This window comes from Labrus bergylta, chromosome 20, assembly GCF_963930695.1.
Source record: "Labrus bergylta chromosome 20, fLabBer1.1, whole genome shotgun sequence".
NCBI classification, from domain to species: domain Eukaryota; kingdom Metazoa; phylum Chordata; class Actinopteri; order Labriformes; family Labridae; genus Labrus; species Labrus bergylta.
Window position 1 is genome coordinate 175,354 of NC_089214.1, and position 17,147 is coordinate 192,500.

The 17,147-nt window shown below is 48.5% G+C and overlaps 1 protein-coding gene across 5 annotated transcripts in view; it reads right to left on the reverse strand.

Annotated features, from left to right (window-relative positions):
* Nucleotides 1–300: 300 nt before the first annotated feature.
* The window catches only part of LOC110001238 (lethal(3)malignant brain tumor-like protein 4), a 19,098-nt gene continuing 2,251 nt past the window's right edge, over nucleotides 301–17,147 (reverse strand). The window contains exons 4-18 of one of the 5 annotated variants that reach the window (XM_065948765.1): nucleotides 14,442–14,546; nucleotides 14,219–14,354; nucleotides 14,059–14,150; nucleotides 12,914–13,056; nucleotides 12,756–12,832; nucleotides 12,592–12,677; nucleotides 12,095–12,205; nucleotides 11,769–11,883; nucleotides 11,332–11,431; nucleotides 5,229–5,357; nucleotides 5,003–5,071; nucleotides 4,478–4,548; nucleotides 3,976–4,139; nucleotides 3,252–3,314; nucleotides 301–3,165 (exon numbers count right to left, since the gene is read on the reverse strand). In XM_065948765.1, the coding sequence (XP_065804837.1) occupies nucleotides 1,870–3,165; nucleotides 3,252–3,314; nucleotides 3,976–4,139; nucleotides 4,478–4,548; nucleotides 5,003–5,071; nucleotides 5,229–5,357; nucleotides 11,332–11,431; nucleotides 11,769–11,883; nucleotides 12,095–12,205; nucleotides 12,592–12,677; nucleotides 12,756–12,832; nucleotides 12,914–13,056; nucleotides 14,059–14,150; nucleotides 14,219–14,354; nucleotides 14,442–14,546 (2,757 nt within the window). In that variant the 3' untranslated portion in view covers nucleotides 301–1,869. Of the gene's footprint in view, nucleotides 3,166–3,251; nucleotides 3,346–3,975; nucleotides 4,140–4,477; nucleotides 4,549–5,002; nucleotides 5,072–5,228; nucleotides 5,358–11,331; nucleotides 11,432–11,768; nucleotides 11,884–12,094; nucleotides 12,206–12,591; nucleotides 12,833–12,913; nucleotides 13,057–14,058; nucleotides 14,151–14,218; nucleotides 14,355–14,441; nucleotides 14,547–17,147 lie in introns of those variants that run through there. The other 4 variants (XM_065948764.1, XM_065948763.1, XM_065948767.1 and 1 more) reach the window with 4 other exon arrangements.

Genomic DNA, 17,147 nt, shown 5'->3' on the forward strand with positions numbered 1-17,147 from the left:
ACTTGTTTCAATGCTACGTGTTTCAGTGTTACCTGTTTCAATGCTACCTGTTTCAGTGTTACCTGTTTCAGTGCTGCGTGTTTCACTGTTACCTGTTTCAATGCTACCTGTTTCAGTGTTACTTGTTTCAATGCTACGTGTTTCAGTGTTACCTGTTTCAATGCTACGTGTTTCAGTGTTACCTGTTTCAGTGTTACCTGTTTCAATGCTACGTGTGTCAGTGTTACCTGTTTCAATGCTACTTGTTTCAATGCTACCTGTGTGCGTAAAGAGATGTATTATCCAATGAATGAACAGCACTCACATCGGAACATAAACTTTATTAATCCTGTAAAACACTGACAGGAAGTGAAAATATACATCTGCAGATTGTTGAAACATGAAAGCAGTGCAGACATGTGACTTCAGGAGCTGTTTCGATGGAAACAGTCTGAGAATGTGCAGCAGAGGGCCCCTTGCAGATCTGACTACGACTCATAGTGTGTATGTGTTCATATAAATACTTACATTTAATATAAACTTTCAGATAGAAATAGGTTGAGAGACAGTAAATAACAATACCAATTAAAAATATAAACTCTAGAAATAAAGACTTTTGAAATCCAAGAGAGTTTTTGAAAAGATTTTAAAAACGGTTCCACATGTCTTTTTATTTCTTTAAAGTGACCAATCTCAGCAGAGGAGGCAGGGCCTTTGGTTGATATAGCTATGTGATGTCAAACAGACAGAGAGTCTCTCACAAGAGGTGAGCATACAAACTGTGAAGGGGAAAATCCTGAGGAACAGAGGACTTCATCATCACCAAAAGGGCGGGGCCAGTGAGATGTCATCAACTGTTAAACACCTGTTCATGAGCTCTTACATAAATGACAATATGAATTTAGAGGTTGATATTATGAACAATTTCCATAAATACACCAGAGGAGGATTTTATAACAATGACAAAGATTGTCTTCAGTGCATTCAATCTATAGTTTATTTGTTTTCTTCAATCTTTGTTTTTTTCCATCTTCTTCTTTGTTGATGATCTGAAACACAAACAGTGTCTCTGAACCCTGAGAAACTCTTCCTCTCTGAAACGTTATTTTCTCTGATTTATTTTTTTAAGGCAAATGAAAGCAAATACTTGTAAAAATTAACATCCAGTCTCAACAGAGGTCTGTTTTCCACGCATCTGATCTTTTTGGAGGTTTCTGTCTGTTCATCATGAGTCTGGTTCTGATCCAGGTTTCTGCCTGTTCATCATGAGTCTGGTTCTGATCCAGGTTTCTGTCTGTTCAACATGGGTCTGGTTCTGATCCAGGTTTCTGTCTGTTCATCATGAGTCTGGTTCTGATCCAGGTTTCTGCCTGTTCATCATGGGTCTGGTTCTGATCCAGGTTTCTGTCTGTTCATCATGAGTCTGGTTCTGATCCAGGTTTCTGCCTGTTCTCTAAGAGTCTAGTCCTGTTGGAGGTTTCTGTCTGTTCTCAATGAGTCTGGTCCTGTTGGAGGTTACTGTCTGTTCTCAATGAGTCTGGTCCTGTTGGAGGTTTCTGTCTGTTCTCAATGAGTCTGGTCCTGTTTAGTGGTTTCTGTTCCATCCATAGCTTATATAAAATCAAAGCTGTCTTGTGATTTTCACCACAGCAGGTGTGTACTTTAGGCCCCAAGGATTCTTTGCAAACTGGTTTTTGTCCAGCCCGCAAAAAGAGGCGAGGCCTAGTCTGTAGCTTTGAGAAGAACGTCCTACATGACATAATGTGACCACAGAAACACCTGAGATAAAAAACTGTGATATCACAAAGTAATCTTTTCCATGATTGGCTGGTAATGTAGACCCTCCTACAGACTGTGGGACTTCAATCAGATTTTTTCTAATTGGCCAAGTCATGACTTGCAGTTTCCAGGGGTTGCATTTGCAGCATTTGATTTGTCCCTGTCCCTGTCCTCAACATGTAATTGGATTCTGTCCTCAGTGTGTGATAGGTTCCTGTCGTCAGCATGTGATTGGGTCTTGTCCTCAGCATGTGATAGGTTCCTGTCCTCAGCATGTGATTGGTTCCTGTCCTGAATATTTGATTGGTTCCTCTCCTCAGTGTGTGATTGGTTCCTGTCCTCAGTGTGTGATTGGCTCCTGTCCTCAGTGTGTGATTGGTTCCTGTCGTCAGCATGGGTCTTGTCCTCAGCATGTGATTGGTTCCTGTCCTGAATATTTGATTGGTTCCTCTCCTCAGTGTGTGATTGGTTCCTGTCCTCAGTGTGTGATTGGTTCCTGTTCTCAGTGTGTGATAGGTTCCTGTCCTCAGTGTGTGATTGGTTCCTGTCCTCATTGTGTGATTGGTTCCTCTCCTCAGTGTGTGATTGTTTCCTGTCCTCAGTGTCTGATTGGTTCCTGTCCTCACTGAGGTTCCTGTCCTCAGTGTGTGATTGGTTCCTGTCCTCAGTGTGTGATGGGTTCCTGTCCTCAGTGTGTGATGGGTTCCTGTCCTCAGTGTGTGATTGGTTCCTGTCCTCAGTGTGTGATGGGTTCCTGTCCTCAGTGTGTGATGGGTTCCTGTCCTCAGTGTGTGATTGGTTCCTGTCCTCAGTGTGTGATGGGTTCCTGTCCTCAGTGTGTGATTGGTTCCTGTCCTCAGTGTGTGATTGGTTCCTGTCCTCAGTGTGTGATGGGTTCCTGTCCTCAGTGTGTGATGGGTTCCTGTCCTCAGTGTGTGATTGGTTCCTGTCCTCAGTGTGTGATGGGTTCCTGTCCTCAGTGTGTGATTGGTTCCTGTCCTCAGTGTGTGATTGGTTCCTGTCCTCAGTGTGTGATGGGTTCCTGTCCTCAGTGTGTGATTGGCTCCTGTCCTCAGTGTGTGATGGGTTCCTGTCCTCAGTGTGTGATGGGTTCCTGTCCTCAGTGTGTGATTGGTTCCTGTCCTCAGTGTGTGATTGGCTCCTGTCCTCAGTGTGTGATTGGTTCCTGTCCTCATTGTGTGATTGGTTCCTGTCCTCAGTGTGTGATTGGTTCCTGTCCTCAGTGTGTGATTGGCTCCTGTCCTCAGTGTGTGATTGGTTCCTGTCCTCAGCATGTTTGAACATAAGGATGGAGTTGTAGATTTTGAGGGCGGGACCAAGTTTGATTGACATGATCCTGATGATGTCTCTTTGGGTGAGGAGGAGGAAGGCTCGCCCATCAATTTGCTGAACAGACAGAGGCAAACAAAAACAATGAGATGAATGATGGTTTAGAGAGATGTAATATATTCTGCAACAGCTGATTGGTTCACCTCATCTCTGAACAGTTTTGCCTGATCCTCACAGCCAGGAAGAGACTCCACAAAGTCTGACACCTGCAGAGGGACAGACAGGTTAGAGACAGACCTGTTGGAGAGAGACAGGTCAGAGACTGACAGGTCAGAGACAGACAGGTCAGAGACAGACAGGCAGGTCAGAGAGAGACAGGCAGGTCAGAGAGAGACAGGTCAGAGACAGACAGGTCAGAGAGAGACACACAGGTCAGAGACAGAAATGTCAGAGAAAGACAGGTCAGAGAGAGACAGGTCACAGACAAACAGGTCAGAGACAGACAGAAATTTCAGAGACAGACAGGTCAGAGACAGACAGGTCAGAGACAGACAGGCAGGTCAGAGAGAGACAGGTCAGAGACTGACAGGTCAGAGACAGACAGGTCAGAGACAGACAGGCAGGTCAGAGAGAGACAGGTCAGAGACAGACAGGTCAGAGACAGAAATGTCAGAGAGAGACAGGTCACAGACAAACAGGTCAGAGACAGACAGAAATTTCAGAGACAGACAGGTCAGAGACAGACAGGTCAGAGACAGACAGGCAGATCAGAGAGAGACAGGCAGGTCAGAGAGAGACAGGTCACAGACAGACAGGTCAGAGACAGACAGGTCAGAGACAGACAGACAGACAGGTCTCTCTCTGACCTGTCTGTCTCTCTTTCTCTGACCTGTCTGTCTCTCTCTGACCTGTCTGTCTGTAACTGACCTGCTGGACACTCCACTGTTGGACGGTCTCTGCGTGGACTCCGGTCAGCCCTGGCAGAAGTTTGCGGTGTTGCTCCCAGCAGAGAGACAGGTCGCGTCCAGGCTGAGCCGACATGGCCGACAGGAAGACAGACTGGTGGAGGGTGGCCTGCAGACTGGACTCTGCTAGAGAGACAGACAGGTAAAGGAAAGATAGATGAGGGGCAGACTCAGCAGGACACCTCTGCACTGACCCGTCTCACCTCACTGAGCAGTGAGACAGTTTCGTGCTGCAGTCCTCAGCACAGAACACAACCAACACTGCAGTAACCATGGCGAGATGTTTCCATGGAAACAGCCACTTCATCTGTTTCTAGATGACTGTTTCTATGGAAACTACACCTGTGTGTGTGTGTAGTTTCTCTTCTGGACCAGAAGGAGGCACTTGAAGCAACAGCAGAAGAAGATTAACCAGATTCCCCCTGCTGGTTGTGAGGAAAAATGCAGGTTTGAGTTTGTGGTACCTGGACCGAGGGCTCCCGGGTGAAGCTTCTCTTCCTTTTTCACACGGAGGAATTTGGTTGGCTGAGACACTCTGTGGGAGGAGCCAGAGGAGAGGAATGTATATCAAAAATACAGGAAGTGAAGTGAGATGTTTCTGTGCAGTCTGAAGTGTAGAAAAGTATGTTGTCAACATAATGGTTGTCTTGACGACACAATCACGTCTGATAGAGAAAGTCCGTTACAGTGATAGACGCATGGATGACCCTGTGACGTCACTCTAATGCATGCTGGGTAATTCACCACATGTAGTGTGACATAGACAGCTCAGTTGTTTTTTATATAATCCTGTTTTATATAACATCTAAAGAGTATCTCAATTCACACCCACACACACTTCACATGATCCTGTCGACTATTCTAAGCAGAGAGTGAGACAGGTCAGGTCTCCTGAATGAGCCAATCAGAAAGATCCTTCATCTCTGCAGCACACACACACACACACACACACACACATACACCCACACACATCTGTCTCTCTCTCTCACCTGTCTGTCATTCTTCTTTTCCCCAGAGGCAGCAGCGGCAGGTCAACGTTCTCCATCTTCACCTGAATACTGTTCAACAGACAGACAGGTAGAGACAGACAGGTACAGGCAGACAGACAGGTAGAGACAGACAGGTACAGGCAGACAGAGAGGGAGAGACAGACAGGTTACAATAACTTGAGTAAGAAGTCTTCAGAAATCCAGACTGAAGGTTAAGGACGGTTACCTGTCGGGATGGTTGCCACGGTGAAATTGTGTGAAAGGAACCAGAGTGACGACTCGCTCTCCTCCCAACCTATCAGGAAGTACCACCTCTTTACGCATGTTAATGTCTGAGTACGGACAGCCGAAGGCACTGAGGGAGATACAAAGAAACATGACTCAGCAGGTGGAAACATGACTCAGCGGGTGAAAACACGACTCAGCAGGTGGAAACACGATTCAGCGGGTGGAAACATGACTCAGCAGGTGAAAACACGACTCAGCAGGTGGAAACACGATTCAGCGGGTGGAAACAGGACTCAGCAGGTGGAAACATGACTCAGCGGGTGGAAACATGACTCAGCGGGTGAAAACACGACTCAGCGGGTGGAAACATGACTCAGCGGGTGGAAACATGACTCAGCGGGTGAAAACACGACTCAGCGGGTGGAAACACGACTCAGCGGGTGAAAACACGACTCAGCAGGTGGAAACACGACTCAGCGGGTGGAAACAGGACTCGATAAAAAGAAACATGACTCAGCAGGTGGAAACATGACTAGATAAAAAGAAACACGACTCGATGAACAGAAACACGACTCAGCAGGTGGAAACACGACTCAGCAGGTGGAAACACGACTCGATACAAAGAAACACGACTCAGCAGATGGAAACATGACTCAGCAGATGGAAACACGACTCGATACAAAGAAACACGACTGAGCAGGTGGAAACATTACTGATACAAACAGGTGGAAACATGACTCAGCAGGTGGAAACATGACTCAGCAGGTGGAAACACGACTCAGCAGGTGGAAACACGACTCAGCAGGTGGAAACATGACTCGATAAAAAGAAATATGACTCAGCAGGTGGAAACACGACTCAGCAGGTGGAAACACGACTTGATACAAAGAAACACGACTCAGCAGGTGGAAAAATGACTCGATAAAAAGAAACATAACTCAGCAGATGGAAACACGACTCGATAAAAAGAAACACGACTCAGCAGGTGGGAACACGACTCGATAAAAAGAAACACGACTCGATGAACAGAAACACGACTCAGCAGGTGGAAACACGACTCAGCAGGTGGAAACACGACTCGATACAAAGAAACACGACTCAGCAGATGGAAACATGACTCAGCAGATGGAAACACGACTCGATACAAAGAAACACGACTGAGCAGGTGGAAACATTACTAATACAAACAGGTGGAAACATGACTCAGCAGGTGGAAACATGACTCAGCAGGTGGAAACACGACTCAGCAGGTGGAAACATGACTCGATAAAAAGAAACATGACTCAGCAGGTGGAAACATGACTAGATAAAAAGAAACACGACTCAGCAGGTGGAAAAATGACTCGATAAAAAGAAACATAACTCAGCAGGTGGAAACACGACTCGATAAAAAGAAACACGACTCAGCAGGTGGGAACACGACTCGATAAAAAGAAACACGACTCGATGAACAGAAACACGACTCAGCAGGTGGAAACACGACTCAGCAGGTGGAAACACGACTCGATACAAAGAAACACGACTCAGCAGGTGGAAACACGACTCAGCAGGTGGAAACATGACTCGATAAAAAGAAACACGACTCAGCAGATGGAAACACGACTCAGCAGGTGGAAACATGACTCGATAAAAAGAAACACGACTCAGCAGGTGGAAACACAACTCGATAAAAAGAAACACGACTCAGCAGGTGGAAACACGACTAAGCAGGTGGGAACACGACTTGATGAACAGAAACACGACTCAGCAGGTGGGAACACGACTTGATGAACAGAAACACGACTCAGCAGGTGGAAACACGACTCGATACAAAGAAACACGACTCAGCAGGTGGAAACACGACTCGATAAAAAGAAACACGACTCAGCAGGTGGAAACACGACTCAGCAGATGGAAACACGACTCGATACAAAGAAACACGACTGAGCAGGTGGAAACATTACTGATACAAACAGGTGGAAACATGACTCAGCAGGTGGAAACATGACTCAGCAGGTGGAAACACGACTCAGCAGGTGGAAACACGACTTGATACAAAGAAACACGACTCAGCAGGTGGAAACATGACTCGATAAAAAGAAACACGACTCAGCAGGTGGAAACACGACTCGATACAAAGAAACACGACTAAGCAGGTGGGAACACGACTTGATGAACAGAAACACGACTCAGCAGGTGGGAACACGACTCTGCAGGTGGAAACACGACTCAGCAGATGGAAACACGACTCGATACAAAGAAACACGACTGAGCAGGTGGAAACATTACTGATACAAACAGGTGGAAACATGACTCAGCAGGTGGAAACACGACTCAGCAGGTGGAAACACGACTCAGCAGGTGGAAACACGACTCAGCAGGTGGAAACATGACTCGATAAAAAGAAACACGACTCAACAGGTGGAAACACGACTAAGCAGGTGGGAACACGACTCGATAAAAATAAATATGACTCAGCAGGTGGAAACACGACTCAGCAGGTGGAAACACGACTTGATACAAAGAAACACGACTCAGCAGGTGGAAACATTACTGATACAAACAGGTGGAAACATGACTCAGCAGGTGGAAACACAACTCAGCAGGTGGAAACATGGCTCGATAAAAAGAAACACGACTCAGCAGGTGGAAACACGACTAAGCAGGTGGGAACACGACTCGATAAAAATAAATATGACTCAGCAGGTGGAAACACGACTCAGCAGGTGGAAACACGACTTGATACAAAGAAACACGACTCAGCAGGTGGAAACACGACTCAGCAGGTGGAAACACGACTCAGCAGGTGGAAACACGACTCGATAAAAAGAAACACGACTCAGCAGGTGGAAACACGACTTGATGAACAGAAACACGACTCAGCAGGTGGAAACACGACTCAGCAGGTGGAAACACGACTCAGCAGGTGGAAACATGACTCGATAAAAAGAAACACGACTCAGCAGGTGGAAACATGACTCGATAAAAAGAAACACGACTCAGCAGGTGGGAACACGACTTGATGAACAGAAACACGACTCAGCAGGTGGGAACACGACTTGATGAACAGAAACACGACTCAGCAGGTGAAAACACGACTTGATAAAAAGAAACACGACTAAGCAGGTGGAAACACGACTCGATACAAAGAAACACGACTAAGCAGGTGGGAACACGACTTGATGAACAGAAACACGACTCAGCAGGTGGAAACACGACTCGATACAAAGAAACACGACTCAGCAGGTGGAAACACGACTCGATACAAAGAAACACGACTAAGCAGGTGGGAACACGACTTGATGAACAGAAACACGACTCAGCAGGTGGAAACACGACTCGATACAAAGAAACACGACTCAGCAGGTGGAAACACGACTCAGCAGATGGAAACACGACTCGATACAAAGAAACACGACTCAGCAGGTGGAAACACGACTCGATAAAAAGAAACACGACTCAGCAGGTGGAAACACGACTAAGCAGGTGGGAACACGACTTGATGAACAGAAACACGACTGAGCAGGTGGAAACATTACTGATACAAACAGGTGGAAACATGACTCAGCAGGTGGAAACATGACTCAGCAGGTGGAAACACGACTCAGCAGGTGGAAACACGACTCAGCAGGTGGAAACATGACTCGATAAAAAGAAACATGACTCAGCAGGTGGAAACATGACTCGATAAAAAGAAACATAACTCAGCAGGTGGAAACAGGACTCGATAAAAAGAAACACGACTCAGCAGGTGGGAACACGACTCGATAAAAAGAAACACGACTTGATGAACAGAAACACGACTCAGCAGGTGGGAACACGACTCAGCAGGTGGAAACACGACTCGATACAAAGAAACACGACTCAGCAGATGGAAACATGACTCAGCAGATGGAAACACGACTCGATACAAAGAAACACGACTGAGCAGGTGGAAACATTACTAATACAAACAGGTGGAAACATGACTCAGCAGGTGGAAACATGACTCAGCAGGTGGAAACACGACTCAGCAGGTGGAAACATGACTCGATAAAAAGAAACACGACTCAGCAGGTGGAAACACGACTAAGCAGGTGGGAACACGACTCGATAAAAATAAATATGACTCAGCAGGTGGAAACACGACTCAGCAGGTGGAAACACGACTCAGCAGGTGGAAACATGACTCGATAAAAAGAAACACGACTCAGCAGGTGGAAACACGACTAAGCAGGTGGGAACACGACTCGATAAAAAGAAATATGACTCAGCAGGTGGAAACACGACTCAGCAGGTGGAAACACGACTCAGCAAGTGGAAACATGACTCGATAAAAAGAAACACGACTCAGCAGGTGGAAACACGACTCGATAAAAAGAAACACGACTCAGCAGGTGGAAACACGACTAAGCAGGTGGGAACACGACTCGATACAAAGAAACACGACTCAGCAGGTGGGAACACGACTCGATAAAAAGAAACACGACTCAGCAGGTGGAAACACGACTCAGCAGATGGAAACACGACTCGATACAAAGAAACACGACTGAGCAGGTGGAAACATTACTGATACAAACAGGTGGAAACATGACTCAGCAGGTGGAAACACGACTCAGCAGGTGGAAACATGACTCGATAAAAAGAAACACGACTCAACAGGTGGAAACACGACTAAGCAGGTGGGAACACGACTCGATAAAAATAAATATGACTCAGCAGGTGGAAACACGACTCAGCAGGTGGAAACACGACTTGATACAAAGAAACACGACTCAGCAGGTGGAAACATTACTGATACAAACAGGTGGAAACACGACTCAGCAGGTGGAAACACGACTAAGCAGGTGGGAACACGACTTGATGAACAGAAACACGACTCAGCAGGTGGGAACACGACTTGATGAACAGAAACACGACTCAGCAGGTGGGAACACGACTTGATGAACAGAAACACGACTCAGCAGGTGGAAACACGACTCGATACAAAGAAACACGACTAAGCAGGTGGGAACACGACTTGATGAACAGAAACACGACTCAGCAGGTGGAAACACGACTCGATACAAAGAAACACGACTCAGCAGGTGGAAACACGACTCAGCAGATGGAAACACGACTCGATACAAAGAAACACGACTGAGCAGGTGGAAACATTACTGATACAAACAGGTGGAAACATGACTCAGCAGGTGGAAACACGACTCAGCAGGTGGAAACACGACTCAGCAGGTGGAAACATGACTCGATAAAAAGAAACACGACTCAACAGGTGGAAACACGACTCAGCAGGTGGAAACATGGCTCGATAAAAAGAAACACGACTCAGCAGGTGGAAACACGACTAAGCAGGTGGGAACACGACTCGATAAAAATAAATATGACTCAGCAGGTGGAAACACGACTCAGCAGGTGGAAACACGACTCAGCAGGTGGAAACACGACTCAGCAGGTGGAAACACGACTCGATAAAAAGAAACACGACTCAGCAGGTGGAAACACGACTTGATGAACAGAAACACGACTCAGCAGGTGGAAACACGACTCAGCAGGTGGAAACACGACTCAGCAGGTGGAAACATGACTCGATAAAAAGAAACACGACTCAGCAGGTGGAAACATGACTCGATAAAAAGAAACACGACTCAGCAGGTGGAAACACGACTAAGCAGGTGGGAACACGACTTGATGAACAGAAACACGACTCAGCAGGTGGGAACACGACTTGATGAACAGAAACACGACTCAGCAGGTGGAAACACGACTTGATAAAAAGAAACACGACTAAGCAGGTGGGAACACGACTTGATGAACAGAAACACGACTAAGCAGGTGGAAACACGACTCAGCAGATGGAAACACGACTCGATACAAAGAAACACGACTGAGCAGGTGGAAACATTACTGATACAAACAGGTGGAAACATGACTCAGCAGGTGGAAACATGACTCAGCAGGTGGAAACACGACTCAGCAGGTGGAAACACGACTCAGCAGGTGGAAACATGACTCGATAAAAAGAAACACGACTCAGCAGGTGGAAACACGACTCAGCAGGTGGAAACACGACTCAGCAGGTGGAAACATGACTCGATAAAAAGAAACACGACTCAGCAGATGGAAACATGACTTGTGTGTTTTACCTGTGGTGTCCATTGTATTTTGCCCCTTTAATGTGTCCGATGCCTCTGCAGCCTGGGGTTGGACACACACCCTGAGGGGGAGAGGAGAGGGGGGAAGAACCTGTCTCACACACACACACACACACACACACACACACACACACACACACACACACACACACACACACACACACACACACACACACACACACACACACACACACACACACACACACAGTCAAAATCATCAATAAACCTGTAACCTCACCTACCTGTCTCTCTCTCTCTGACCTGTCTCTCTCTCCCTCTGACCTGTCCGTCTGACCTACCTGTCTCTCTCTCTCTGACATGTCTCTCTCTCTCTCTCTGACCTGTCTGTCTGACCTACCTGTCTCTCTCTCTCTGACCTGTCTCTCTCTCTCTGACCTGTCTCTCTCCCTCTGACCTGTCTGTCTGACCTGGGGGCGTGTCCAGTGGGTGTCCTGTGCGTTGACACCAGCCGACAGGATGGAGATCACTGAGGTCGCTGTCACACCAGACATCAAACTGCTGCGACCAGCCGTCATAATGAACCTGCAGGTGAACACACCTGGTTACATGATGACATCACTCAGAGCCACAGACAGGTAAACACACCTGGTTACATGATGACATCACTCAGAGCGTCAGACAGGTAAACACACCTGGTTACATGATGACATCACTCAGAGCCACAGACAGGTAAACACACCTGGTTACATGATGACATCACTCAGAGCCACAGACAGGTAGACAGACAGCTTACCTTCACCCTAAAGTCTTCTGTATCTGTTACCGTGGCAACACGGATAAGCATGGGGTTCCTCCTGTCGACCGCTTCTAGTCTGTGGTTCACCTGGAAACCATGAGGGGCTCTCTGATTGGACACAAAGACACCAGTCAATAATCAGCTCTCTGATTGGACCCAAGAACTTTCTTACCTGCTCCTCCCTTCTATTCCTACTTCTCTATCTTTTTATCCTTGTCTCCTTCCTGTCCTTCTCAACCTCCTTGTTACCCTCTCAACCTCCATGTTTCCTTCTCCACCTCCTTGTTACCCTCTCTACCTCCTTGTTTCCTCCTCCACCTCCTTGTTTCCTCCTGTACCTCCATGTTTCCTTCTCCACCTCCTTGTTTCCTCCTCCACCTCCATGTTTCCTCCTCCACCTCCTTGTTTCCTCCTTTACCTCATTGTATCCTTCCCCACCTCCTTGTTACCCTCTCTACCTCCTAGTTTCCTTTATTATCTAGTTGTTTCCTCACCAGTGTGAATGCTGAACTGGGAGCAGCAGTGGAACCAGTTTCCTGCAGGTAGTCCTCCCACAGGAAGTTCTCTGGACTTGGATGACCTGAGCAAAGAGAGCACATGGTGATGCTGCAGAGTTCAGAGTGTGACAGCGTGAGGAATGTGTGTACGGGTGTAGTACCCTGTGGAGCAGTCAGGGGGCGCCCCTGTTCTTCACACCAGCCAACAGGATGGATGTAAGGACTGCTGCTGTCACACCTGATCAAAACAAACAGAACAGAACATCACAATGTTACCTGTCTCTCCTCCACCTGTCTCTCCTCCACCTGTCTCTCTTACCAGTAGTCATATGTGTCATCCCAGTTGTCAAAATGAACTCGAAGCTGGTCATCGATGACATCAGCAACAGAGGCGACACAGACCAGTCCAGGGTTCTTCCTGTCGACCGCCTCCAACCTCATCCCCACAGAGAAATCACAGCTCTAAGAGACAGACAGGCAGAGAGACAGACAGGTGAGACAGGAGCTACAGCTCTGAGAGACAGACAGGCAGAGAGACAGACGGGTGAGACAGGAGCTACAGCTCTGAGAGACAGACAGGCAGAGAGACAGACGGGTGAGACAGGAGCTACAGCTCTGAGAGACAGACAGGCAGAGAGACAGACAGGTGAGACAGGAGCTACAGCTCTGAGAGACAGACAGGCAGAGAGACAGACAGATGAGACAGGAGCTAGAGCTCTGAGAGACAGACAGGCACAGAGACAGACGGGTGAGACAGGAGCTACAGCGCTGAGAGACAGACAGGCAGAGAGACAGACGGGTGAGACAGGAGCTACAGCTCTGAGAGCCAGACAGGTGAGACAGGAGGTACAGCTCTGAGAGACAGACAGGCACAGAGACAGACAGGTGAGACAGGAGGTACAGCTCTGAGAGACAGACAGGCACAGAGACAGACAGGTCAGACAGGAGCTACAGCTCTGAGAGACAGACAGGTCAGACAGGAGCTACAGCTCTGAGAGACAGACAGGTGAGACAGGAGCTACAGCTCTGAGAGACAGACAGGTGAGACAGGAGCTACAGCTCTGAGAGACAGACAGGCAGAGAGACAGACAGGTGAGACAGGAGCTACAGCTCTGAGAGACAGACAGGCAGAGAGACAGACGGGTGAGACAGGAGCTACAGCTCTGAGAGACAGACAGGCAGAGAGACAGACGGGTGAGACAGGAGCTACAGCTCTGAGAGACAGACAGGTGAGACAGGAGGTACAGCTCTGAGAGACAGACAGGCAGAGAGACAGACAGATGAGACAGGAGCTAGAGCTCTGAGAGACAGACAGGCACAGAGACAGACAGGTCAGACAGGAGCTACAGCTCTGAGAGACAGACAGGTGAGACAGGAGCTACAGCTCTGAGAGACAGACAGGTGACACAGGGGCTACAGCTCTGAGAGACAGACAGGCAGAGAGACAGACAGGTGTGTACTGACTTCAGTGCGACGGGTGAACAGTGTGGGCGGGGCAGCATGAGAGCCGGTGGACTGAAGGTAGATGGGCCAATCAAATTGTGTCTCACTGTGACCTGTAGAGAGACAGACAGGTGACTGTGTCAGAATGTTTCATTGAGAGGGCGGGACTTCCTGTTCTCACCTTTGGGTGGGTGGAGCTTGTGGTTGCTGTCTTTACACCATCCCGCCGGTCTGATGTGGGCGGAGTCAGCGTTTACCCAGAAGTCATAGCACTCCGAGTACCCGTCAATATGAAGACGTAACCGACAGCCTATCACCTGACAGAAAGACAGGAGACTCTCCTGAGTGACAGCAGACAGGTGTGTGTGTGTGTGTGTGTGTGTGTGTGTGTGTGTGTGTGTTACCTCTGCGATTGTCAGCACACAGAACATGGACGGGTGGAGCGGGTCGACTCCCTCCAGCTTCATCCCAACTTTAAAACCTGCTCTCCTACTGGGAAAGGACTGGGACTGAGAGAGAGACAGGTCAGAGACAGACAGACAGGTCAGAGAGAGACAGACAGGTCAGAAACAGACAGACAGGTATGAGACAGACACACAGCTCAGAGACAGACAGACAGGTCAGAGACAGACAGGTCAGAGAGAGACACACAGGTCAGAGACAGACAGACAGGTCAGAGGGAGACAGACAGGTCAGAGGGAGACAGACAGATCAGAGACAGACAGACAGGTAAGAGACAGGCAGGTCAGAGACAGACAGACAGGTCAGAGACAGACAGGTCAGAGACAGGCAGGTCAGAGACAGGAAGACAGGTCAGAGACAGACAGATAGGTCAGAGGGAGAGAGACAGGTCAGAAACAGACAGACAGGTCAGAGGGAGAGAGACAGGTCAGAGACAGACAGGTCAGAGGGAGAGAGACAGGTCAGAAACAGACAGACAGGTCAGAGGGAGAGAGACAGGTCAGAAACAGAAAGACAGGTATGAGACAGACAGGTCAGAGAGAGACAGGTCAGAGGGAGGGAGACAGAGAGGTCCGAGACAGACAGACAGACAGGTCAGAGAGAGACAGACAGGTCAGAAACAGACAGACAGACATGAGACAGACAAGTCAGAGAGAGACAGGTCAGAGGGAGACAAACAGGTCAGAGACAGACAGGTCAGAGACAGAAAGAAAGGTCAGAGACAGACAGACAGTTCAGAGACAGACAGACAGGTCAGAGGGAGAGAGACAGGTCAGAAACAGACAGACAGGTATGAGACAGACGGGTCAGAGACAGACAGACAGGTATGAGACAGACGGGTCAGAGACAGACAGACAGGTCAGAGACAGACAGACAGGTCAGAGAGAGACAGACAGGTCAGAAACAGACAGACAAGTATGAGAGAGACAGGTCAGAGAAAGACAGGTCAGAGACAGACAGACAGGTCAGAGACAGGCAGGTCAGAGACAGACAGACAGGTCAGAGAAAGACAGGTCAGAGGGAGGGAGACAGACAGGTCCGAGACAGACAGACAGACAGGTCAGAGAGAGACAGACAGGTCAGAAACAGACAGACAGACATGAGACAGACAGGTCAGAGAGAGACAGGTCAGAGGGAGACAAACAGTTCAGAGACAGACAGACAGGTCAGAGACAGAAAGAAAGGTCAGAGACAGACAGACAGTTCAGAGACAGACAGACAGGTCAGAGGGAGAGAGACAGGTCAGAAACAGACAGACAGGTATGAGACAGACGGGTCAGAGACAGACAGACAGGTCAGAGACAGACAGACAGGTCAGAGAGAGACAGACAGGTCAGAAACAGACAGACAAGTATGAGAGAGACAGGTCAGAGAAAGACAGGTCAGAGACAGACAGACAGGTCAGAGAGAGGCACACAGGTCAGAGACAGACAGGTCAGAGACAGACAGACAGGTCAGAGAGAGACAGACAGGTCAGAAACAGACAGACAGGTATGAGACAGACACACAGGTCAGAGACAGACAGACAGGTCAGAGAAAGACAGGTCAGAGGGAGGGAGACAGACAGGTCCGAGACAGACAGACAGACAGGTCAGAGAGAGACAGACAGGTCAGAAACAGACAGACAGACATGAGACAGACAGGTCAGAGAGAGACAGGTCAGAGGGAGACAAACAGGTCAGAGACAGACAGACAGGTCAGAGACAGACAGGTCAGAGACAGAAAGAAAGGTCAGAGACAGACAGACAGTTCAGAGACAGACAGACAGGTCAGAGGGAGAGAGACAGGTCAGAAACAGACAGACAGGTATGAGACAGACGGGTCAGAGACAGACAGACAGGTCAGAGACAGACAGACAGACAGGTCAGAGAGAGACAGACAGGTCAGAAACAGACAGACAAGTATGAGAGAGACAGGTCAGAGAAAGACAGGTCAGAGACAGACAGACAGGTCAGAGAGAGGCACACAGGTCAGAGACAGACAGGTCAGAGACAGACAGACAGGTCAAAGACAGACAGACAGGTCAGAGACAGACAGACAGGTCAGAGGGAGACAGACAGGTCAGAGACAGACAGGTCAGAGAGAGACACACAGGTCAGAGACAGACAGACAGGTCAGAGGGAGACAAACAGGTCAGAGACAGACAGACAGGTCAGAGGGAGACAAACAGGTCAGAGGGAGACAAACAGGTCAGAGACAGACAGACAGGTCAGAGGGAGACAGACAGGTCAGAGGGAGACAGACAGGTCAGAGACAGACAGACAGGTAAGAGACAGGCAGGTCAGAGACAGACAGACAGGTCAGAGACAGACAGGTCAGAGACAGGCAGGTCAGAGACAGGAAGACAGGTCAGAGACAGACAGACAGGTCAGAGGGAGAGAGACAGGTCAGAAACAGACAGACAGGTCAGAGGGAGAGAGACAGGTCAGAAACAGAAAGACAGGTATGAGACAGACAGGTCAGAGAGAGACAGGTCAGAGGGAGGGAGACAGACAGGTCCGAGACAGACAGACAGACAGGTCAGAGAGAGACAGACAGGTCAGAAACAGACAGACAGACATGAGACAGACAGGTCAGAGAGAGACAGGTCAGAGGGAGACAAACAGGTCAGAGACAGACAGACAGGTCAGAGACAGACAGGTCAGAGA